At 57.2% G+C, this 23,696-nt stretch overlaps 1 protein-coding gene across 12 annotated transcripts in view; it reads left to right on the forward strand.

Moving 5' to 3' along the window:
- SPNS2 (SPNS lysolipid transporter 2, sphingosine-1-phosphate) overlaps positions 1-23,696 on the forward strand; it is an 89,772-nt gene that overhangs the window by 64,402 nt on the left and 1,674 nt on the right. For 4 of the 12 annotated variants that reach the window (XM_024736235.1, XM_024736243.1, XM_024736248.1 and 1 more), the window contains 10 exons: positions 4,254-4,319; positions 12,262-12,398; positions 17,524-17,675; positions 17,899-17,965; positions 19,254-19,396; positions 19,701-19,853; positions 19,972-20,161; positions 20,489-20,554; positions 22,393-22,491; positions 22,572-22,735. In XM_024736235.1, the coding sequence (XP_024592003.1) occupies positions 4,254-4,319; positions 12,262-12,398; positions 17,524-17,675; positions 17,899-17,965; positions 19,254-19,396; positions 19,701-19,853; positions 19,972-20,161; positions 20,489-20,554; positions 22,393-22,491; positions 22,572-22,735 (1,237 nt within the window). Of the gene's footprint in view, positions 1-4,253; positions 4,320-12,261; positions 12,399-16,624; positions 17,676-17,898; positions 17,966-19,253; positions 19,397-19,700; positions 19,854-19,971; positions 20,162-20,488; positions 20,555-22,392; positions 22,492-22,571; positions 22,736-23,064; positions 23,226-23,696 lie in introns of those variants that run through there. The other 8 variants (XR_003002040.1, XR_003002047.1, XM_024736283.1 and 5 more) reach the window with 5 other exon arrangements.

The raw sequence follows: 23,696 nt of genomic DNA on the forward strand, positions 1-23,696 counted from the left end.
AAAAAAAAAAAAAAAAAAAAAGAACTTCAGCTGTGAAGTGGGGAGAGAAAGAGCGGCTGGCAGGGGGATGAGGCCGGACTGTTTTTACCACCAGGGTGAGAGAGGGGCGAGCACGTTTGTGCGCTGATGTGCAGGAGACAGGAGTGAGGGAGATGCTGACAGCACAGCCCAAGCAGCGGCTGACCCGGGCCAGCTTCCCGGGAGGCAGGAGGGGCAGTTGGCCTTGGACAAGAGGAGAGCCCCTTGGAGGCTTGAGAGGGGTGTAATTAGGGTCAATGGGTAAGAAAATTCAGGTGCTCCTGCTTTTCCAGAATGTTTTCTTGGCTCAGGGAGGAGGACCCTGTGGGCAGAGGACGATGTGACTGTGGATTTGGGGTGACTGCCTGGAGAGACCTGGATCGGGAGCTGTGGCCGTGGGACAGGGGGGCGCTGCGGGTGTGGTGGGAGCCCCGCCTTGCCTGCCCCGGGCTGTTGGGGCTGATGGAGTGGGCGTGGTCTGAGCTGGAGGAGGCTCTGCTCCTGGGCGTGAGGCCCGTCCTTTGACCCGCTAAACCTCAGCCTCCAGGAAAGAGGCTAAAAATAAGGCTGTGGTGAGGAAGGGAGGCGGGGTGTGGGTCCGAGCCTGCCTGGAGCCCAGAGGAAAATCTGAGACAACGGTCCGGGCTGCTGTGACACACGCTCCCCGTGCCAGTGGCCAGTGGGATCTCACTCTCCTGCAGCCATGGCCCTTGGCAGGCCTTGAAGAGGGAAATCAACCGAGAAAGGCTCAGGCAGGGCCTGACCTAGGGTCTTACGGCCTGTACGAGGCCCTGTTCCCTGGAAGGGTTTCTCTGGCCTTCTGCCTGGAACTCAGGCCTTGGACCCAAGACTGGGTTGCCAGGGGGTACAGGGGTGGGAACATCCAAAGCTGCCCGCGCCTTGGGGTCTAGACTGCTCAGGAGTTCCCAGGGACCCTGGATGCCCATCTGGGTATGGTGAAATATTCCTCCCCCTTACAAGGAACTCTATTCAGTAGAGGAAGTCAGGGAAGGCTTCCTGGGACTTTCCTGGCGGTCCAGTGGTTGGGACTTAGCCTTCCAATGCAGGGGGTTTGAGTTGGATGCCTGGTCAGGGAGCTGGGATCCCACATGCTGCAGGGCCAAGGACCCAAAGTATGGAACAGAGGCAGTGTTGTAGCAAGTTCAATGAAGACTTTGAAAATGGTCCACATCAAAAAAAAAAAAAAAAAAAAATAAAAAAAAAAAAAAAAAAAAAAAAAAAAAAAAAAAAAAAAAAAAAAAAAAAAAAAAAAAAAAAAAAAAAAAAAAAAAAAAAAAAAAAAAAAAAAAAAAAAAAAAAAAAAAATCTAAAAAAAAAAAGAAGGAAGGCTTCCTGGAGGCAGAGGCAAATCCTGGACCTTAAAGTCATGGGTGGGGGAGTGCGTCCAGTCAGATGGCTAGGATGTGCCTTGGGGAGGAAGCAAGAGTGTTTTGATTTGCTGTGGACACATGCCGCCTTTATGATGGCCACTTTGATATGGTCTCCCTCCCAGAAAGTGGGCCTGCGGTTGCTGCAGATCCACGCCCTCCTCTGGGCCGTGGGTGGGGACCCATAGTTCAGGGCCCAGGGGGAGTTTTACCCTCCTACCATCTCCTGACTCTGTCCATCCTTCCGTCTACCCAATGCCTAAATTGTGATGGTCTCTGTCCTGGGTTCCGGAGATGACTTGCCATGGTCCCAGCTCTCAGGGGGCTCATGATCTAGTGGGGGGTGAGGCAGGCCCCCGCCCATCCACCTATGCATCCACGGCACAAACAGTCGCTGTGTGCCAGACCCCGGGCTGGGGGGCGAGAGTGAACCACGCAGAGGCTGTGTGGCAGAAAAACAAGCTTTGGTTTTTGATAATAGACCCGGTTTCAAATCTCACCCCTGACATCTCATGTGCTGTATGACAAGTTATTTCATTTCTTGGAGCCTCCGTTTCCTCATATGTAAAATGGGGATGATAGTCATAGATAAGCCTGGGTAGCAGGGATAGAAATACCCTCTGTAGAGCCTCACATAGTACCTGGAACTTAGCAGGAACCAGCAGCTAGTGGCTCTTTGCTCCCGGCCACAGTGGATCCAAGGAGCTCATATCCGTGTCCCTCTGTGTCATCTCTGTAGATCAAACTAATCCTAGTGTGACAAGTGTTAAAACAAGGATGGACAGGGGAGAGTGGGGGCAACTAGCTTATGGAGGGTGGTGGGAGGGGGAGAAATTAGGGAAGACTTCCCAGAAGAGGAGGCATCTAAACTAGTCTTGAAGGTATGGCGAGAATTAGCTCAGCCAACAAAATTGCACCAGGGTAAGAAGAGGGAGCGTGTGTAGTCAGGGGCCCATGAGTAGCTTGGGGTGGCTAGGGTATGGGGTGCGGGGTGGTGTCCTGAAAAGTGAGTCTGGAGGGTGGGGTTGGCGGGGGTGAACCTGCAGCCCCACGGCCTGCTGAAGGCAGGGGAGCCACAGGTGACGGTGATTCTGCAGGAGAGGGATGTGATCGGATCAGGAGGCTACAGAGGCCCTGGCTTAGGACTGGGAGTGGGCTGTGAGGCCGGGAGGTGAGCGTGGGTGGCTCCCCAAGGTTGGGCCCAGCCATGCCACCCACAGAGCCTGATCGAACTCAGGGCCTCTGAGGCCTGGTCGGGGCACCTCGGAGATCCCACTTGGTGGACCTGCCATCCGCAGGCCCAGGACCGGCCCCTGGTTTCTGCCTTCAAGGTGAAGTCCCAGCCCGCCCTGGTTATTAAGTCATTAGCTGGGTCTCACACAGCCTCTTCATTATGGGTAATTATGGTGAATCCACTCTGGGTATTAACAAGGAGGAGACCAGCTGCTCTTGGCTGTCAGGCTGCTAGAACAGGAAATCCCTCAGCACCCCATGCCTGGGTCTTGGGTGGGGGGACAGTGGCTTCTTCCCCAGCCCCAGCCACTGGACGGGACCCTCGTACTGTGTTTGGAGATTCCACTTTCACCCGTTTCCCTGTGGTGTGACTTTGAACATGTGGCTTACCCTTCTGTGCCTCAGTTTCCTCATCTATCCAGTGAGATGATAGTACCAGCCTCATAGGGTTGTGTGAGGGTTAAACTAATGAAGCACTTAACGCTCAATAATACGAACCATCATCATTTAAAATGCCGACGTCGTCATCGCCATCGTGTCGAATGGTTCTGGGAGTCCCCGGAAGGCAGGGTCCTGGTCCCTTCCTCTGTTCCCTACATGGGGAGCTCCTGAGACAGGCCCTGTCTCCTTTCTCCCCTCTTTCTTCTCAGTGCAGATGTGCAGTGGTCAGGGGGACTCTGGCCTGTGGCCCAGCCTCCTGCTGTCCTCAGATAAGCTGAGGCAGGGGCCCTGGGAGCTGTGGGGCTGGGGGTTGGGCTTACCCGGGAGCCCTGGTTGAGGGCTGCACGGGGTCAGAGGGGGCTGGGCAGTTGCTGGCCTCTATACAACCACGGCTGGGTCTGTCCACAGCTGTCGATCGTTTCTAGTTGTTCTGGTTGCCGCCCCCCTTTGATGTAAAAAGCCCTAACGAGCGCAGAGGTGGCTGGGAGTTGGGAGAAGGGCAGACATGGCCTCAAGGGCTCCGCTTCGCCCGGGAAAGCAGGCCCGGAGCCCCGTCTGCTTCCCTCTGCCTCTGGGCTCCTGCATCAGAAGATTGGGAGTCCTGGTTATTGTCCTGAGGACAGCTGGGGGAGCACATGTTTGTGCTCACGTGCAGGTAGGCGGGTGTGTGTGTTGCCTGTGAGCCCTCTCCGCCCTCTCCTCGGCCAGGGGGCTTCTCCTGCAGCTTTCAGTGGCTGCCCACCCACTCTCCGGGCTGTGGGCTTTGTGGTCTCCCCTGACGGCAGGGTCCACGTCTGGGGTCCCAGCACTTAGTCTGGGGCTGAGCTGCAGATGGGCAAGAGGCCCAGGCTGGTAGGAGGCTTGGCTGCCCCGCTGGGCCGAGTAACCATGGAGGAGCCTCGCCTGTCTGCGCCTTGGACCCCACACTGGCCGAGTGAGGGGATGTGGTCCTGTCCCCAGTGTGAGCACCTCAGGGTAGAAGCTTGGCCTCCAAGGTTTCTGGTGGCCTGGCTAAACTCGGCAGGGTGGGGTTCTCTAGATGGGGCCAGGCTGGGCCCTGCAAGGTGGAAAGAGGGCTGGGCTGGGGCTGAGGGTCGCCTAGGTGGGGTGTGCGAATGGGGGCCCCCAGGCGTCAGGCGTCGCCAGTAAGCACCCTCTATCTTCTCCTCCCAGGTGTCCTTCTGGACATCCAGCAGCACTTTGGGGTCAAGGACCGAGGCGCCGGCTTGCTGCAGTCAGGTGAGGTCCCCCTCCCGCCCTGGCCCCCCTCCTGCTTTCTAATACCTGGTGGGGATTCCCTGCCTGTCTCTTCCCTGGTCCTGACTTGCTGGAAAGGGCGTGAGTTTTGTGTCCAAATCCCACCGTTGCCTCTCACAAAAGGCACCACTTCCCCGAGCCTCTGCTTCTATTCTTGTGAAACAAAGCAAATAACACCTGCCCTGAGGGCCTGTGGCTGAGATACAGGAATGCAGGCAACCTGGGAGTCAGCTCTCAGATGCCCAAACAGGAAACTCCAGCTGGTCAGCCCAAGAGCCTCTCGCAGGCCCAGGGCAGGAGCCTGAGAACCTGGGTCCCAGACTAGACCTGGGCTTGAGGTTCTCAGCCCCTCACCCCCCGGGGTCCAGCCTTGGGACTGGTGGGGAGGCAGGGCCCGAGCCCCCCTGGGCCAGGGCAGCATGGCAGGTGAGTAAGCAGCTATTTCAGCCTCTGCCCCTCCCTCCAGGGTCCATGTCAAACTTGTGACTGCCCTGTCTGCTGTGTAGCCCTGTAGGACCTGAGCTCTTGGCCCTCCACTGGCTGCGGCCCTGCCGGCTGTGCCCTCTGCAGGACCCTCAGGCCTGGGCAGAGACTCAGAGCCAGTATTTCATCCCAGGGCTGGTTCTGACTCGGCCCTGACCTTGCTGTTTCCCCTTGTTCCTGGAGTCCATCTGGCCGTGAGGCCCAGTTAGATGTGGCTGCGAAGGTGCATGGTCTGCATTCCACTCTGCGAGCCCCGTCCCCTCCCGGGCTCTCCTGGGAGGGAGGGGCAGAGAGGCTGGCTCTGTCCAGGAACCTGCCTGACCTGTCTGGGTGGCATTCCACCAAGCACTGTGCCAGGCCTCCACGGCCTCCTGGAGCCACAGCCATTCAGTTAGGCTCAGTGCCCATCCTCATTTCCTAGATGGGGCCTCTGGGGCTCAGAGAGGGGAGATGAAAGCTCCAGGGTTCAGCCCGAATACATGAGAATTAACCGAGCTGGGACTATAGGGCAAGGCTGTGCTGTCCAGTTCCTCCTAAGGGCGCCCAGGCCCCTGCCCCTGCAGACATCACCTCCACCTGGGATGTGAGCCCAAGCCCCTCTGCTGGCTCCGCCCCCACCCCCACCCCCCTTGCTTGGACTCCCTGGCTAGGTCAGAGCAAGTCATCCTGACCCGGGGCCTGGGACAGGTTCCTCCAGCCTCCTGGGCTCCGTGCAGTGCAGTGACCAGCACTTCCAGCTGGAGAGACAGAGTTGAAGCCGGATGGGAGTGTGGGAGGGATCAGGCTGCCAAGCTGGTGAGGGAAGGGCAGGAGGGAGCCTAGCTGCCCATCCCCCTGCTCCGTGGCCCCTGAGTCACTGGGGACCCAACCCAAGCCTCATCCCCCTCCTGCTCTGGCCTCCTCCATTCAGCTCTCACTGATGGAGGTCAGGGCCAGTGTAGCCGCCCAGGGAGCAGGTTGGGAGGGCTGCGAGGGTCCTAGCGCTGCCTCAGTTATGTCCCAGGCTGTGTCCTCCTTATCCCTGGCGACCTGGAAGGAGGGGGATAAATCATCCACAGCATCATCTTGTTTGAGTCTTCCTCCTACAAGCCCCCTTTGGTCAGCTTCACTTTCCAAATGGAAGGACAGAGGTCAAGAGAGGGGAAATGACTTGTTTAAGGTCTCATGGTGAGAGAGTAGCAGGCCTGACATTGGGACTTCCTCTTGGCTTGGGATGGGGGCACAGGTGGCCGCCGGATTGGTGAGGCTTATCCCAGGTGTCTGAGTGTTCTCGGGGTGGGTGCCTCTGGGCCACGGTGAGAGTTTCCAGCACTCTCCGAGACCCTCTAGTCATTACTCTGCGGCCCTCACCCTCCCACCTACCCTGGGCACAGCTAGAATGGCTCCCCAGAATGTCCTTGCCTCTCTGGCCAACTGAGCCAAGAAGCCAGGTGGGCTAGACCAGGATGTGACCCAATGGGCTACCAGGCAAGTCACCTAATTGGCCTCGGCCCCATGCACCTGGCTCTTCCCTGATAAGGTCAGAGCCAGGTGTTGCTGCTTGCCCAGATCAAAGGGCCAGGGCTGACAGCTGGGGTGCCTGCTTATTTGTGGGCACCAGGAGCTGCTGGGCCAGGAGACAGGGTCGGGGGGTGGGGCGTGGGGTGGCTGAGAGTTCGGCCTGGGCCTGCCCCTGCTGTTTCCCCTCGGGACCAACTCAGGGCTGGGGTTCGTGGCATGATGAGGAAGTGTCAGGATTGGGGGGCGGGGGCAGGGGGAGAGTGGGGACAGAGGAAGAGCCAGCAACCAGACGGCGCCTTTGCTTTGGGACCAAGTCTCCTGGCCTTGCTCCCTCCTCACTTTGGCCAGCCTTGCAATATCCTCCCACTTCGACAGAGACTCAGCTTCTGAAGGCAGAGCTGGGCAGCCCCCGTGGCTCTCCCCGCAGGACCCTCCTGTTAGAAGGGAGGCCCGAGAATCTCCCTCCCTGAGGCCTCAGTGGCCAACCTAGGGTTTATATTCTGAGCAGAGTCTGAAGGAGGAGTAGTTCCCATTCTTCCCGTAGGGGCTCTGAGTCTGGTGGGCTTCCAGGTACCGATGGCGCCGGCTGTTCTGGGTCCTCCCCACCAGCCTGCCGGCCTGGGCCTCCATCCTCCCCATCCCGTGGGCAGGGAGGCTGCTTGGGCAGAGCCTGACCCCACCCACCCCACGCCCGCCCGAGCACCCTCCCTGCCCACGGGATGTGGAGGACGGCGAGTCTCTTCCAAATAACAAGTTGGCCAGATCCGGACTTTGTAAAAATAGACCTGGTTCAGCCCAGGCTGAGGTGGGGCGGGCTGGACATGTGCTCTAAGGCCACAGTCTGGGGGCTCAGGGCTCCCCCAGCGCAGACCTCACCCGCTTCTGCTCCAGGGCCACCTTCTCAGCAGCTCCGTGGGTTCGGAGTGCAGGTGGTCCGGGGGCTGCCTGAAGGGGCACAGAACCCTCAGCAGGAGTCGTTTCAAGCTTTGGGTGCTGGCCTCCTCAGCAGGCCCCCGGGAGAAGGCCTCCAACCAGCACCATGAGAGGTGGGTGGCACCTTAGGGATGCTGCCCAATCCCTGTCTCCTTGATGACCTCCTGCTGGCTCTGTGAGGAGGGGCGCATCACCCATCTTGCAGAGGAGGGAGTGAGGCTCAGCCCCAGCTTCTCCGGGTGAGCCAGGGGCTCTGACTCTTCCCACTCGGCCCTCCGCGGCCCTGCCCCCTGCCCTGGCTCCCTGCCAGCGGCTCCATTGTCCCAGACCTGTGGGCTCAGCACACGTGAGCTGACGGAGGGCTTCCCCACACCCCCACCACAGGATGTCCTCGTGCCGGGAAAGCCGGCCCTGCCGAGACCAGGGGTGGGGCAGCCAGTCTGCCCAGAAAGCTCTCCTCAACCAGACAAAGACTGTGGGGTTGTGGGTGCTGAGCCCAGGAAGCTTCTAGGCCGGGCTGGTCTTTATTTTCAGCAGAGCTTCCCGCTGTCTGGAGAAGGGTCTGCGCCACCATCTGGGACATGGGTCACCTGCCCAGGCCTTTGCCTGTGCTGTTGCTGCTGCTTCTTTTTTTTTTTTTTTAAATTAATTATTTGGCTGCGTTGGGTCTTCATTGCTGTGCGCTGGCGTTCTCTAGTTACAGCGAGTGGCAGCTACTGTTCGTTGCTGTGCGCGGGCTTCTCATTGCAGTGGCTTCTCTTGTTGCGGAGCACGGGCTCTAGGCGCGCAGGCTTCAGTAGTTGTGGCATGCAGGCTCAGTAGTTCTGGCTCGCGGGCTCTAGAGCGCAGGCTCAGTAGTTGTGGCGCACGGGCTTAGTTGCTCCATGGCATGTGGGATCTTCCTGGACCAGGGCTCGAACCTGTGTCCCCTGCATTGGCAGGTGGATTCTTAACCACCACGCCACCAGGGAAGCCCCTGTGCTGTTCCTTCTGCCAGGAATTTATTTCCTTCCAGGCCCTACCTAGTTGTGTTCAGGCCTCTCTGCTGGCTTGTGACAACCCTGAGGGCCGGGAGAGGCCCTTTCTCTTGGCTCCCCAGAGCAGAAGGGAGGGCTGGAAAGATGGATTGTGTCTCCCTGCTGACCTTGGATTCCCTTGTCCCCAAGGGGAAGGCCCTGAGAGACAAGAGAGTCCAGGGTCGGGAGGGTTGCTGTGTCATCTTGGGCAAGTTCTTCCACCTTCCAGTGGCCCCAGCTGTACAATGGGACAGACGGTAAAACTCAGGTTGGGACTTGGTGACCTTTGGCGGGACGGGGTGGGGATGGGGTGTGGCTGCCCCAGCAGGAGTCCATCTGAATTCCCAGGTGCCTCTGCCCACCCAGAAGAGCAGGCAGAAAGCCAGCGGGGAAAGCACTAGGGGGGCTGCCTTCCGGTTCTGCTGTGGACAGGAGGATAGGGATGGACCAGGATGGCTGAGGTCTGGCCGAGGCTTGGCCGAGGCCTGGCTCACCTCCTCCAGCCCCTCTGCACCCACCCAGTGGGGGCTTGGCCAGCGCTCCTCCTTGAAGGGGGAGAACAGTGTGCTGTGGATCTCCACTGCCCTCTAACTAACACCAAACCTGGAACTAGGGGTTAGGGCCCGATCTCCCTCAGTGGTCTCCTCTCCCACTGCTTCCTCTCTGTATCACCTTCCCAGCCTACAGCCTCATGCGTCTTCCTGCTGTCCCCACACACCCTGAACTTTCTCTGACCTTTGGAACATCAGCTGGGATCTTCCGCCTTCCCAGCCTGGCCACCTGTGGTGTGATTTAGAGCAAGGACTCTGGAGTCAAATTGGGGTATAAATTCTGGCTTAGCCACACACGAGCTGTATGATGTCACTCCTTTTAGCCTCTACTGTTTCCTCCGTAAGATGAAGGTAATGGGGAGAATCAAATGAGATCATCTGTGCTTATGGCCAGGGCACATCCCTGGGCCTTGCCTATAGTAAATGCTCCATGAACGGTAACTGCAGTTATCCCTAACAATAAGCATTATGCCTCATTAACCATTATACAGTCTTATAAGATTTGTAATTCATATTTTAGTATACTTGATTTTAAGTGGTATCATCAGGGTGAACTCCTATGCAGCCTTCAGTGCCCTGCTCTGCCATCACTGCCTCTATGAAGCCTCCCTTCATTGTCTTGGTAGGATTTGGCCCTCCTTGCTGGTTCCCTGGCATTTTAACTCTTTAAGCTGGGCAACCCATGGACAGGGTCTGCTTCTTGGCCAGACGGGGGCAACTCCTATTCTGATTCTTTCTGTCCACTCCTCACCTAATACAGACAGGCATAGAGGCAACAATTCTTCCTTCTCCCCTAACATGTGTAAGTCCTGATGAGACTGAAATCTCTTTCCAGCCCATATCCTGGTCTGATCTCAGGCAGGTCCTGGGAGACAGACCCAGCAGGAAAAATTCTTTTTCTAGATAAGAGGAAATAATTTCTACCTTGACTGATCTAAACAAGGGCCCAGTGTTGACCAAGAGCTGACCCACTCTGGGCATGGGCAGGGCGTGGCATTAAGCACCTTCCACGCATTATCTCATCCAGTGCTCAGAGCAAGCAGGGAGTTGCTATTTTTATCTTGATTTTACAGATGAGGAAGTTGGCGTGCTGGAGGTGGCTTAGGTTCACGAGAGTTGATTGTTAAATTTTCAGGAATTGTGTGAGCTGGTTGTTAAGCACAACCGTTATTACAAACTAAATTATATAAACTTACAATTACACAACATCACAGCATAGCACAGGGAGATTGGCTCGGTGCTTCGCGATGACCTAGAGGGGTGGGATAGGGAGGGTGGGAGGGAGGCTCAAGAGGGAGGGGATATGGGGACATGTGTCTGCATGTGGCTGATTTGCTTTGCTATGCAACAGAAACTAACACAGTATGGTGAAGCAATTATACAGTTATACTTTGTATAACTATACTCCAAAGAGCTATTAAAAAGAAAAACCCAAAGGTAATAAACATTCAGAATTCATCACCCCCTAATTATTTTGCTACCTTTCACTATTATCTACGTTCTTAAGGTTATTTATGTCTGTTGGATCTAGGTGGTAGAAATACTCCATGTGCAGCTCTGTGACTGCATCTCTCTTCCCAACTCTGATTAGTGACATCACCTTGGTAGCTTGAAATCAGGCCATGGTGGGAGTATGTGCACCATGAAAACGGGCAAACACTACACATCAGGGCTCCCCCCCACCCCGCCTCATTTTTGGAGAGCCAGTTGCTAAACATTTATCAGCGCACCACTGAATTGAGGGACAGAGAGGTTGTGACCTTCCCAAGGTCACCCAGCTGGAAAGGAATAGAGCTGAATTCAAGACCAGGCACTGCGTCTCTGGTGCCCAGATTTGTGTACCTCTCTGCTGATTCTGCCCGAGGCCCCAATCACACAGTTGGGATTAAAAGATTGCCCCCCACACCCATACACGCTCACCGTCCTGCTCCCTGGGATAAGTGAGGGACAGTCGCGCTGCACCAGCCCAGCCTGCTCTCACCTCCTTGCCTCCTTCCTCCCCTCCCTCTATCTCTTCTCCTAGGGGCTCAGGTCTGTGAGGGAACAGCCAGACCCTGTGAATGTTTAGCTTGGCCGGCCACCTTATCTGCCCACCCGGCCTTTGTCTGGCCATCTGCCCGTCAGCTGTGGGATTGCCTTCCAGGAGGAGGAATCAGGGGCTGCCTCACCGCATGACCTAGCGATTACCCTGCGTTGCTGGACTCTTTATCCCCCCTGAGACTTCGAAGGCCCCTCCCATACTAGTAGTGCCATCCCTACAGGGCCCTCTAAGACTCTGCTGCTCTATTGTTCTGGAAGAACAAAACCAGGTCACATCACTCCTCTGCTCAGCATCCTCTGGTGTTTTCCTTTCTCACCCGTAGAAGCCACAGTCACCACAGTGAGCCACAAGGCCCTACCCGATCTGGCCTTTTCCCCAGGGTCCCTCTGCTCCAGCCACTCTGGTCTATTTGTTGTTCCACAAATATGCTAAGCACATTCCTGCCCCAGGGCCTTTGCACTTGCTGTTCTCAACCCAATATTTGCATGATTTGTCTTCTCCTCTCCTCCAGGTCTTTGCTGAAATGTCACCTCTGACCTTTCTATTTAAAATGTTAACATCTGTTTTCTTTTTCTCACACACTTTTCCTATCTCCTGTTTCTGCCCTCTTTCCCTCCTTAGCATGTGTCACCCCTTGACATACTGTATTTTTTATTTCATTGTTTCTCACTAGAATGAAAACTGCAAGAGTCTAGGAATTTTGGTCTTTGTTGAATGGATGAAAGGATGGATGAATGAATGAATGAATGAATGAACAAATGAGTGACAATGTTTCCAAATGTCAGGAAAGTCTCTGCAGTCTGCTGGGAGTGAGGGTGGCTGTGTGATCTGGCAGGTATGAGACTGGGAGTTCCAGGTCCAGTTCTGCCCCAATTTGCTGTGTGACCTTGGGTAGGTCCCTTTCCCTCTCTGAACCTTTTTTTCAAGTATAATAAGGAGAGTAGCATGGCAAGGTATAAGGAACACTGGCTCTGGAGTCAGACAGGGGGTCAAATCCCCACTGGGACATTTACTATCGGTGGGGCCTTAGGCAAGTCACTTCTCTCTGAGTGTCTCCCCATCTGTGAGGTGGGATGGGGGTCAGAAAGATACACAAGATGCTGTGTGGTGAGCCCCTAGCACCTGACAAGTAGAAAATGTTCAGTGAATAATCTTTACTCTTTTAAAAAGTACCCGAAGGGCTCATCTGCCACTGGGCGTTGAAGAGGATGGAGTCGTGGAGTCTCCTAACCCAGAGGGCCTGTCCCGCCTCCCCTGGGCCCAGATCTGGCCGAGGTTGCCCCTCTCAGGCAGCGGCTGCTTCCTCAGCAGGCGCCTGGCCTCTCGCTGGGTGGTCTGGGCGGGTGGGCTCAGCCATGAGACCCCTGTGCCACAACTGCGGCTCTCCTCTCCCCACGCAGCATTTATCTGCAGCTTCATGGTGGCTGCCCCCATCTTTGGCTACCTGGGTGACCGCTTCAACAGAAGGGTGATCCTCAGCTGTGGGATTTTCTTCTGGTCGGCTGTCACGTTCTCCAGCTCCTTCATCCCACAGCAGGTGAGGTCTGCCCGGGCATTCCACCCGGCATTCCTGCTCATCCTGTCCGTGTGTCCTGGTTCCTCCAGCGGGTGGCAAGTCTGATTGACCTATCCTAGTCTAGACTGGGGTTCCAGCCCGTTGGGTCCAAGTATGGTGGGATGAGGGGTGTCTTTGGGTACTTCTATACACTGGCCCTACCGATTGGGCTTTCCCCGTGCTGGCCTTGAACTGAGGGACTCACAGCCCTGTGTGGCATCCTGACTCTCTCTGAGCTGCTTCTGATTTGGGGAGGATGCAAGGATCAGGGGGGCAAGTCTGGCCAAGGAGTCAGGACCCTTGGGTTCTAGTTCTGGCTCTGCCGTCATCTTGCTGTGGGACCCTAGATGCGTCACTACCCTTCTCTAGCCCTCACACAGTTTGCTCTTTGTCCGACCATCAGCCAACTCCTTGGGTCAAAGTCCTAGCGAGACAAACATTAGTTCAGTGTAAGGAAGATCTTTGTTTTTTGTTTTTTTTTTGGCCACAATGTGCAGCTTGTGGGATGTTAGTTCCCCAACCAGGGATTGAACCCAGGCCCTCAGCAATGAGAGTGTGGAGTCCTAACCACTGGACTGCCAGGGAATTCCCAGGAAGGAAGATGTTTCTTACTTGGCTCCCGCAGTTCTGGATTTGAATATCCCAATTCTGTTGCCCACTCAGCTTTGTGATCTGGAGAAACTTCTCTGAGCCTCAATTTCCTCATCTTTAATTGGGGATAATACTTCTTAGTATGAAGGGTGGTTGTGAGAAATAATTGAACTCATGAATGTCCAGACCCTGACACATGGCAGGTTTCAACAAATCATTATTTCCGTTCTTTCTCCCAATGAGGAGATATGTTGCTCTGAGAGGTAGTGAGTGTCCCGTCACTAGGGGTCTTCAAGCAGACGATGGACAATCACATCATGGCTACTATAGAGGGAGATAGAGGAAGAAAGGGAGGCGCAGTGGATGAGAATCCGCCTGCCAATGCAGGGGATACAGGTTCGAGCCCTGGTCCAGGAAGATCCCACATGCCGTGGAGCAACTAAGCCCGTGCACCACAACTACTGAGCCTGTACTTTAGAGCCCGCATGCCGCAACTACTGAGCCTGTGCGCCACAACTACTGAGCCTGAGCTCTAGAGCCTGCGTGCTGCAACTATGAAATCCGCGCACCTAGAGCCCGTGCTCCGCAACAAGAGAAGCCATCACAATGAGAAACCTGCGCACCGTAATGAAGAGTAGCCCCCGCTCGCCGCAACTAGAGAAAGCCTGCATGCAGCAATGAAGACCCAAAGCAGCCAAAAAAAAAAAAAATTAAATCTTAAAAAAAAAAAAAAAAAAAAAAAAGGGGAGAAGACCAGGATTTGCCTTCAGGGAGTGTTCAGCCTAGGGGACAAAGGAGGAGACCCTGGCCTTGGGAGCACCCAGGCCTGGGGATGGGAAGATGTGACAGGAGCTCCCATGTTCAGAACCTTCAAGATAAGCAAAGTGCTGAAAGTCCTCACTGAAGAGAGAGCAGTCTCTGCCATCCATGTGGTCAGGGAAGACTTCCTGGAGGAGGTGGCAGTTGAGCTGGGCAGGCAAGACAGGGAGGTTAGGCCTTTTGGTGAAGATAGCACAGGCAGAGGGAGCAGCCCCATGGAGGCAGAAATGGTGGAGTGTGTTGGTAGATTGAGGAGGAGAGTGCCTAAGGCAGGGACCAGGTCATGGAGAGCCTTGAATGCCAGGTTGGAAGGCCTGAGCTTTCTCCTGAGGGAAGTGCTGGACCCTGGAAGAGTCTGAAGAAGGGCAATGGTGAGTCAGATTTACACTGATCGAGAGGAGGCTGGAGGTGAGGGCAGAGAGAACTGGCAGGTTTGGGGGATACAAGTTTGCTTCATGGGGCAGCTTCATAGAGAAGGGTCAGGCCAGGTAATAAGCTCCAGGCCTAGGACTTCCCTGGTGGCGTAGTGGTTAAGAATCCACCTGCCAATGCAGGGGACACAGGTTTGAGCCCTGGTCTGTGAAGATCCCACATGCCACGGAGCAACTAAGCCCGTGCGCCACAACTACTGAGCCCGTGCTCTAGAGCCTGCGAGCCACAACTACTGAGCTCACATGCCACAACTACTGAAGCCCGTGCACCTAGAGCCCGTGCTCTGCAAAAAGAGAAGCCACCGCAATGAGAAGCCTGCGCACCACAACGAAGAGTAGCCCCTGCTCGCCGCAACTAGAGAAAGCCCGCGTGCAGCAACGAAGACCCAACGCAGCTAAAAATAAATTAAAAAAAAAAACACAAAAAATCCCAGGCCTAGAACGTTAGGTAGAGCCTGATGGCCACAGTCAAAAATGGGGACTGGACCAGAAGAAGCTTCTGGACCCCCTCTGGCTCTTGTTCTGCCCCTGATCAGGCTCCATCATCATCTGACCTCTGGGGCTGCTTCTGGGGTTAACCAGTGAGTACAGGACCACGATGTCAAGGCTGGGCCCCACTCTGGGTGTGTGGAAGGAAGAGAGAGATGGGGAGAGAAGATGAGTAGAGGCAGAGAGAAAAACGGATCACTCCCAATTAATCTATGAGTTCATTGCAGTCACAATCCGAGTCCCGTGGGGGTTTTTGGTGGACCTTGGCAATGTGATTCTGAAGTAAATCTGGCAGAGAAAGTGCCCAGGAACAGCCAAGAACATTGTGAAAACAACAATGAAAGGGCTCTTGTCCTATCAGTTATCAAAACATGGCTATTCTAATGAAAACAGCAGAGGGATAAACTAAGAGATCAAGGAAACAGAGTCCTCCTTTCTATGGGAATTGAGTGGAGGATGAAAGTTGCATCGCAAATAAATGGTCTTGGGAGTATTGACTCTCCATCTGGATGGAAGATAAAGTATGGTCTGTATTTCTAACCATACTTCAGAATAAATCCCAGCTAGGTGAAAGTTAAGTAAAAAGCAAACCATAAAGGTCTAGAACTATAATTCAACCAGAAAAAGACAAACAACCCAGTAGAAAAAATGGGCAAAGGATAGTGACAGGCACTTCCAGGGGAAGATCCCCCAACAGGCAGCATATGTAGGAAGAGATGGTTCTCAGCTTCTTGAGTAATCAGGGCACTGCAAATTAAAACAACAATGAGTTACCATTTCACACCCATCATATTGGCGGCAATTAAAAAGGCTGACAATACCAAGTGTTATTCAAGCTACTAGTGGGAGTGTAGAGCCTCTTTGGAGAGCAAAGTGGGGCAGGATTTTGTAAAATTCTGTGTGCACCGCACAGCCCAGCCTTCTACTTGGGGGTATATGCCGAAGGGAGAAACTCCAACTTGTGGACACAAAGTGACAGGTTTACGTAAGGATGTTTGCTGCAAGTTTTGTAATAGAAAAAAAAGAGAGAAACTAAATGACCTCGACTTGGAGGGCGCCCAGATAGAATGGGGTGTATTCATACTGTGAGCTTCTTAGCAGCAAATGAATGAACTAGATCTATATTAACCAGCTGAAATGGGTTTCCAAAAATGAGGGGAAAAAATCAAGTTGTGGGACAAGATGCATGGAATGCTTTCTCTTTTTTTTCTTAATATTTATTTTACTTTTGGCTGTGTCGGGTCTTAGTTGCGGCACGCACGATCTTCGTTGCGGCACATGGGCTGCTCTCTAGTTGTGGTTCACGTGCTCAGTAGTTGCGGCATGTGGGCGCCCAGTCCCCCAACCAGGGACCGAACCCGCGTCCCCTGCACTGGAAGGTGGATTCTCAACCACTGGACCAGCAGGGAAGTCCGAGGGATGGTCTTTTTATGTTTATTTTTTGAGAGCACACAGGGGACACTAAATGTTGTTCCTTGGTACGTGTATGTGCAGGCAAAGGTAGAGAGGAAGTCGTGACAAATGCACAAGATAGCCAGTTCCTGGGGGAGGAGTGGGGATCTATGGGATCCCTTGTCAAAGAGGTCTTATCTGCCTGCTCTTGTATGGAGGAGAATAAGGAAATCACTCCCATTTTCTTTCTCTTTCTAAAATATAACAAAAAGAATATTTTGTATCATTCTGGGATGGACTAGCCCTTCTTGAGCAAGATGTGAAATCCAGAAGCCATTAAGGGAAAATCAACAGCTTGGACAGCATCAAATTAACCAACACAAAATAAAGCTTCTGTATGATGAAACTCCCCACAAACAAAGTGGAAAGAAAGATGATGGAAAATATTTGTGACCTATCTAATAAACCTCAATTCCCATGATATAGAAAACGCTAACAGAAACCAATACAAGAAAGACAAAGAACCCAACAGAAAAATAGGCAAAGGCTGTGGGCTGCTGCTTCTCCAGGAAAGAAGCCCAGGCAAGGGGCCAGGAGAAGGAAGACTCAGAGATGGAGGGTGAGAGAGCGAATGAACTATGGAAACGAGAGGCGCAGACATGGATGGGCAGGACCAGCGACACAGAGAGAGGGCCGGGAAAGAGATGTGCAGAAACAGGGAGACCCGGAGGAGGGCTGGATGTGGGCAATGCTGGCCGGATGGGTGGTCGGGGTGGGGCCGGGGAAAAATGACCAGGCTTGGTTCTCAGGCCCTGGGCAGCTGGGGGGATGGAGGGGCTGGGTCCACATCAAAGGGGTAGAACCACTGGCAGCTGGCACGGCCCCACCCTTCCCATGTAGCTGGGCTTTGCTCTTTGATGTGTGCATGGGGGAGGGGCACTGAGCCCACTGGGCTGCCCTGCCCACTCTCCATTTACACTGGGTCCTCAGTGCTGCTAGGGTCAGCCCAGCTGCCTGGTCAGGGGATGGGACACAGAGTAGGGGCGGCTTGAGGCTCCCAAGATGGGGCCAGAACCCAGGGAGGAAGTCTCCCAACGAGTCAGGGTGGCAGTGGAGACACAGGCTTACGTCCCCCGCCAAACCTACAACTCTCAGCCCCTGAAAGTCCAGCTCCATCCGAGCACTGGGCCAGCTAGACCCAGTCCGACCCACTATTCAGAGGCAGGAACTGAGGCCCAGAGTGGCCTGGGGTGTAGTCGTTGCTGAGGCAGGGGTGGGGCTCCACCCTCTCTCCTGTCTCCTGGGCCCTGCCGCGGGTAGGGAGCAGGGATGCGCAGGCAGGGGAGCAGGCGGGCCCCCCCAGCGCTCTCCGCCCCTCCCCACAGCACTTCTGGCTGCTGGTCCTGTCCCGCGGGCTGGTGGGCATCGGTGAGGCCAGCTACTCCACCATCGCGCCCACCATCATCGGTGACCTCTTCACCAAGAACACGCGTACACTCATGCTGTCTGTCTTCTACTTCGCCATCCCTCTGGGCAGGTGAGGATCCGGGCCAGGTCCCTTCGGATTTCTTACCACTCCCTCTCCCTGGAGTTTGGCCCTCTGTGACCTAAACACATGGGCAGGCAGCCTTGAGAAGCGCCTGGACCAGCTCCCTGGCTGGCTGGGTGGGGGCAGGGGCTGGTGGCCTCCTAGACTGGTGAGCATGCCCTGCCCCCGACGCCCTGCCCATCCCTGCCTGACCGTCCTGTCCTCTCTGCAGCGGCCTGGGCTACATCACCGGCTCCAGCGTGAAGCAGGCGGCCGGAGACTGGCACTGGGCCTTGCGGGTAAGAACACCCCCAGACCAGCCGTTGCCCAGGGTCACCCAGAGATTCAGGGACAGAGCCTCAGCCACCAGGCTCCCCACCTCGCGGGCCTGGGCTCTTCTCCTTCAGTTCACTTGGAGGTGTGAAGGGTGCCAGGCTCACCCCACTCAGGGGCCCCAGTCTGTGAGGACGAAGGAAATTCCACGTTCATGGCGGCACTTCCTGCTGTGGCCCTGTGCTGGGGTGGGGCTGAGGCGAGACCTCTGTGTGAGGGCCCCGGGGTCTGGAGCCACTTCCTGTCCTGCAGGAGGATTCGGCACAAGTCTGCCAAGGCCCCAGGACAGTGCAATCAGAGGAAACAGAGATCCCCAGTCTTGTGAAGGAGAGGAAGCTTAAGACAAAGTGTTTTTTCCTCAAAAGCAGGAAGGAAGCAGCCTGCGTGGAATTTTTTCATGGGGGGCGGTGCATGGAGAGGAACTCCCCAGACCATGGGCTCCCAGGCCTGGTGGGGATGGGTACAGATTTCCCTGTTCTCAGGAGCTGGTGGAGGGACTGGTATATTGGAATCCAGACTCTCGAGATGTGCCCTTTCCATCTGGAGAGAGGCCTGGGGCCTTGGAGATTCTGTTCTCGACACTGGGCAGGATGCAGGGAAGACCCAAAGGGGCTCCTGAGCCTCTGTTCTCCTGGAACCCACACGGGCCCCTCCCAAACGATAGGCTACATGTGCAGCCAGTCCCTTCTCAGTGCCCCCCCACCACCAGGGTGAGGAGCTGGCCTGGGAAACTTTTCCAGACCCAGGGAGGCGGGCAGGAGCTGCTATCTGGCTCCCTGTCCCCAGGAACTCTCCTCTCCCAGTCATCATTCCATGTGTCCGCCCACCTACTTGTCTTCCTTTTGTTCCATCGATCACCCATCATCCATCACTCGTCACTCATCACCTATCCACTCATCCATCCTCCTGTCCTTCCATGTGTTAATTCATCCACCCAGCAATCTATCCATCCATCCATCTGTCCATCCATCTCTCTGACTATTCAGCCATCTGTCCTCCCTCCTCCATCCATCTGACCATCCCTCCCTCCCATCCTGCCTCTGGTCGGCACAGCCCATTTTGAGCCCCCAAGCCCCATATGCTAGCCTCACCCCCAGTGGCTTTGCCCAGTCAGGAAGGCTGAGCAGATACTAGCCCAGAGGAGGAGCCCAGGGCCCAGAGAAGGCGTGGCTGGCCTGCTCTCCCTTCCAGGTGCAGCAGAGACAAAGACGCCTGGGCGCTGGTGTCCTAACTTGGTGCACCCTGACCCACCAGGTGTCCCCCATCCTGGGCATGATCACAGGAACGCTCATCCTCGTCCTGGTCCCGGCCACTAAGAGAGGCCATGCTGACCAGCTCGGGGGGCAGCTCAAGGCCCGGACGTCATGGCTCCGAGACATGAAGGCCCTGATCCGCAAGTGAGTGCTGCTGGGAGGGGTCCGGTGGGAAGAGGGAGGGAGGGGCGCCGAGATGAGAGGACCCCAGCTTGCAGGCTGGCCCACACAGCCTGCTTGGCCAGACTCCCTGTCCACAGTGCTGGGGCTACTAGTGTTTATGATCCCTGAAGCCAGAGCCCTCAGCCCCAGAGCCCGTGGGCAAGGCATTTGAGGCCTTCTGTCCCTGGGGGAAGGAGGGAGGAAAGCCTGCCTCCTGGGCCCGACCCTGCCAGCTGCGGGGATGCTGGCCCCCCTGCTCAGTGTTGCTGCCCCGGCCTCTCCCCAGCCGCAGCTACGTCTTCTCCTCCCTGGCCACGTCGGCCGTGTCCTTCGCCACAGGGGCCCTGGGCATGTGGATCCCGCTGTACCTGCACCGTGCCCAAGTCGTGCAGAAGGCGGCGGAGACGTGCAGCAGCCCGCCCTGTGCGGCCAAGGACAGGTGCGGCCAGGCGGGCTCAGTGGGCGGGCGGGGATGGCGGCGGGGGGAGGGAGGCCGCCGGCCCCTCTACCCCAGCCCTGCCCTCTGACCCGTGCTGCACCGTCCTCTGTCTCCGCAGCCTCATCTTCGGGGCCATCACCTGCTTTACGGGTTTTCTCGGGGTGGTCACGGGCGCAGGAGCCACACGCTGGTGCCGCCTGCGGACCCAGCGGGCTGACCCGCTGGTGTGCGCTGTGGGTATGCTGGGCTCCGCCATCTTCATCTGCCTCATCTTCGTGGCGGCCAAGAGCAGCATCGTGGGGGCCTATGTGAGTGCGGTGGGAGTGCCAGGGTGGCGGGGCAGCGGGGCTCTGGAAGAGGAAATGCAGTCTGACTTGGGGCAGGGGGTGGGACCCCCCACGGGGAGGCTCGCCCACAGGGAGGCTTCAGTCCTCAGTCTGCCCCTGCTCTGTCCAGGGCTGTGGGCCTGGCTTGAAGCCTGTAGATAATCCACAAATTCCCCATGCGCCTGACTGCCAGGAGCCGGGGGGAAGGCTTCTGGGGGCCCCCGGCCAGCAGTCAGGGTGCAGGGAGCAGCCTGGGCCCAGTGGCGGGTAGAGCGCCCCCTGATGGTTGCTCTGGTCTCTCCCGGGCAGATCTGCATTTTTGTAGGGGAGACGCTGCTGTTTTCTAACTGGGCCATCACAGCGGACATCCTCATGGTGAGGAAGGCCGAGGTTGCCTCGTGCTGACTGGGGCCTCTCAACCCCTCGGGGCAGATTGGGAGGGTGGGTGAAGGGGTGGGAGAGCCAGCTGGGCTTGTGAGGGGAGAGAGGGAATCAGAGATTTGGGGGTCTGCATCGGGGCAGGGCCTGGAATCAGAGGGTTGAGCAGGCAGAAGGGCAGGATGTGGGGACTGGGTGCGGAGGGCGATGTCTGGAGGCTCAGGTTTGTGGCCGGGAGGCTGGCAGTGCCAGGCTGGCACCAGAGTGGTGCTGTCTGCCAGGGCTCCACCCTCAGGGTCTGAGCTCCCATGGACTCTGCCCTCCTGGCTCAGCCCGGGTTCCAGGCGCGCCTGCCTGAGTGACCGTGGCTGGGTCGGGCAGACAGAGGCCGTCTTCACGGGGCCAACAATGGGCTCCAGACCAGGCGGCCAGGGACAAAGAGCCATCTGAGCGGCGGGCGGCAGGGGCTCGTGTCCTTGGGCGGGGATGGGAGCAGCCTGGGAGGAAGCAGGAGGGGGCTGTGGCCTCGAGAACAAGCGGCAGTCTGGGACGGGGGTGGTGGAGGAGGGGCTGGCTGGTCCTGTCCTCAGTGATCCTCCAAGTCAGGGCCAGGAGAGAACTGGGAGAAGGGTATGCAGGGGACTGGCGGCGGCGAGGGTGGGAGGTGCCAGGGTGGGCCCTGGGGGCAGGGGGAGGAAGGACTCCTCATGGGGCCACCTTCAGCGCACTTGGGGTTTGGTGCCAGAATGTGGGTCAGCCTAGGAGATCAGTCTGCCTGGGCATCAGGGCCCCTGGCTAGCTCCCCTCCAGGAAGCCCGCTTGGCCCCGCCCGAGCTTCCCTGTGTATGTGCTTCACCCGGGGTGGTCTCTCTCCAGCACCGCCCCCCCTCACCCAGTCCCTGGCTAAAGGTGTGGTGGGCGGGAGGTCTGACTCAGCTCAGTGCCAGGCGGGGATCACTGCACGTGCGGGAGTGAAGGTTGGAGTGAGTTTGCCTCAATCAAGGGCCCTTGGCGGTAGGCACGACCCCCTCCTCTGCCCCCAGCCCCAGCGGCAGCCCCAGATGAGGGTTTGGGCCCCAGGGAAATCGTGTCCCATTTTATTAAGTGTCACGGCCAAGTGACTAATTATTCCTGGAAATGGGGCCACGCAATCCAGGTCTCCCCTCCCCCCCAGTAACTAGGTGCCCGGTGGGCACTGGCTGCTCTCAGACTGTCCACAAAGGCTGGGGCTCTGACTAGATGAGGAAGTTGAGCTCGGGGGCAGGGGGCTGCCCAGGGCACCCACTGAGGTGGCTGCTGCCCGCCCCCTGCTCCTCCGCCACCAGCCTCTCTGTCTGACCTTGGCCCGCCCAGCTTTGGAGCTGCAGCCCCTGTGGGTCAGGGCCTGCTTGGTCTGGCGGGGGTTCTGGGGGGCCCAGCAGCTCTGGCAGTCCGTGCTGGGGGTAAAAGTGGAGGCTCTTCTAGGCAGGGTCCTGCTTCCCCTCCCCATCACCCATCCCAGGCCTTGGCAGGTCCCCACGGAGGTGAAACCAAGATGGGTCTTTAGCTTGTGGGGAGGTGAGGGCAAGATTGAGGCCAGGGTTCTGGTCCCAGGGTTGCCACGTGTGATCCCTGTGCCCGGTGCACTTGGCTCCCCGCCAAGGGCAAAGTGCCGACGCTAAGGCAGCCTGGTCTCAGAAGCTGCGGAGGAGGGGGTGAGGGCCCAGGAGAGCAAGTTGAGGCACCAGGGCAGGAGTCTGACGCCACGGGAGCTTGAGAAGTGTCGTGACCCCTGGGCTGAGGCCAGGGGGGCACAGCTGACTCTGCTGGCCTCTGACCTGCTGCCTCTCGCCCAGTATGTGGTCATCCCCACCAGACGGGCCACCGCCGTTGCCCTGCAGAGCTTCACCTCCCACCTGCTGGGGGATGCCGGAAGCCCCTACCTCATCGGCTTTGTGAGTACTGGGGGTGGGGTGGGGTGGGGTGCAGGGCTCTGGAAGGTGGCCCCGCCCTAACATCCACCCCCATCCCACAGATCTCCGACCTGATCCGCCAGAGCACCAAGGACTCCCCGCTCTGGGAGTTCCTGAGCCTGGGCTACGCCCTCATGCTCTGCCCCTTCGTCGTGGTCCTGGGTGGCATGTTCTTCCTGGCCACCGCGCTCTTCTTCCTCAGTGACCGCGCCAAGGCTGAGCAGCAGTGAGTGTGGGGGTGAGGGTGGGCTTGCTGCCTGCTGGGACAGGAGGGAGTGGGTGGGTCGTCTGGCTGACAAGGTCCCCGCCTCCACGCCCTCCAGGTGCTGCCTCCATCACAAGAGGGAGCCCAGGGTGGCCCCGGGGTGGTTGTGGTGGTTCTAGGTGGGTTTTTCCCTGGAATGAATGGTTTTCAGGATTGGGGCTCTGACCCTGCTTTTTCCTCTCATTTTCTGACGTCTTTCTCCTCTCTTTACTCCTCTCTCTCTCTCTCCCTCCCTCCCTCTCTCCTCTCCCCACTCCTGGGCTCTCCCACCTCCCCCTGGGGCTGACGAGGTCCCTGCCCAGCACATCCGGTCCGCCGGCCCCCGCGATGCGACGTGCCAGAGCAGTGCCCGGGCCAGGCCCCCGCTGAGCTGCCACCTTGACCCCCACCCGTCTCTCCCCCAGGGTGAACCAGCTGGTGATGCCGTGTGCATCTGTGAAAGTCTGAGGCAGTGAGTGTGGGTCCGGGGGGCTGGGGGTGAGAATCCTTGCAGGAAGGTAGAGGCAGGGTTAGTGGAGGGGGAGCACGCAGCTCACCGTGGAATGGGTGTTCCGGAGGCAGGAGCAGCTCCTGCATCACTCCTGCCTGAGCACATCCCAAGCCTGGGTTTGGTCCTCTTCCTAATGAGATGTTGCCCGAATTGACCAGTGGACCCATGGGAGGGGGGCAGCTCCCCCTTCCTTCCTCAGAAGGGCTGGGGGCATAGGTCAGGGTGGGGACTGGCCAGGAACTCCCTGCTCGGTTCTGGACTCTGTCCTCCCGAATCCTCCTAGAGGTGCCAGGGCCTGACTCCTCCTTGGACCTTCCTCTGGGCCTGGCCTCTGGGGGCTGCAGCTTCCCGGCAGTGCAAAATCCAAGGTCACTGCCCCACGCCTTGGCTCCAGCAGACCCACACCCTTCATGCTACCAGAGCCCCAAGAAA

The sequence above is a fragment of the Neophocaena asiaeorientalis genome, unplaced genomic scaffold, assembly GCF_003031525.2.
Source record: "Neophocaena asiaeorientalis asiaeorientalis breed wild unplaced genomic scaffold, Neophocaena_asiaeorientalis_V1.1 scaffold129, whole genome shotgun sequence".
Classification (NCBI taxonomy): Eukaryota; Metazoa; Chordata; class Mammalia; order Artiodactyla; family Phocoenidae; genus Neophocaena; species Neophocaena asiaeorientalis.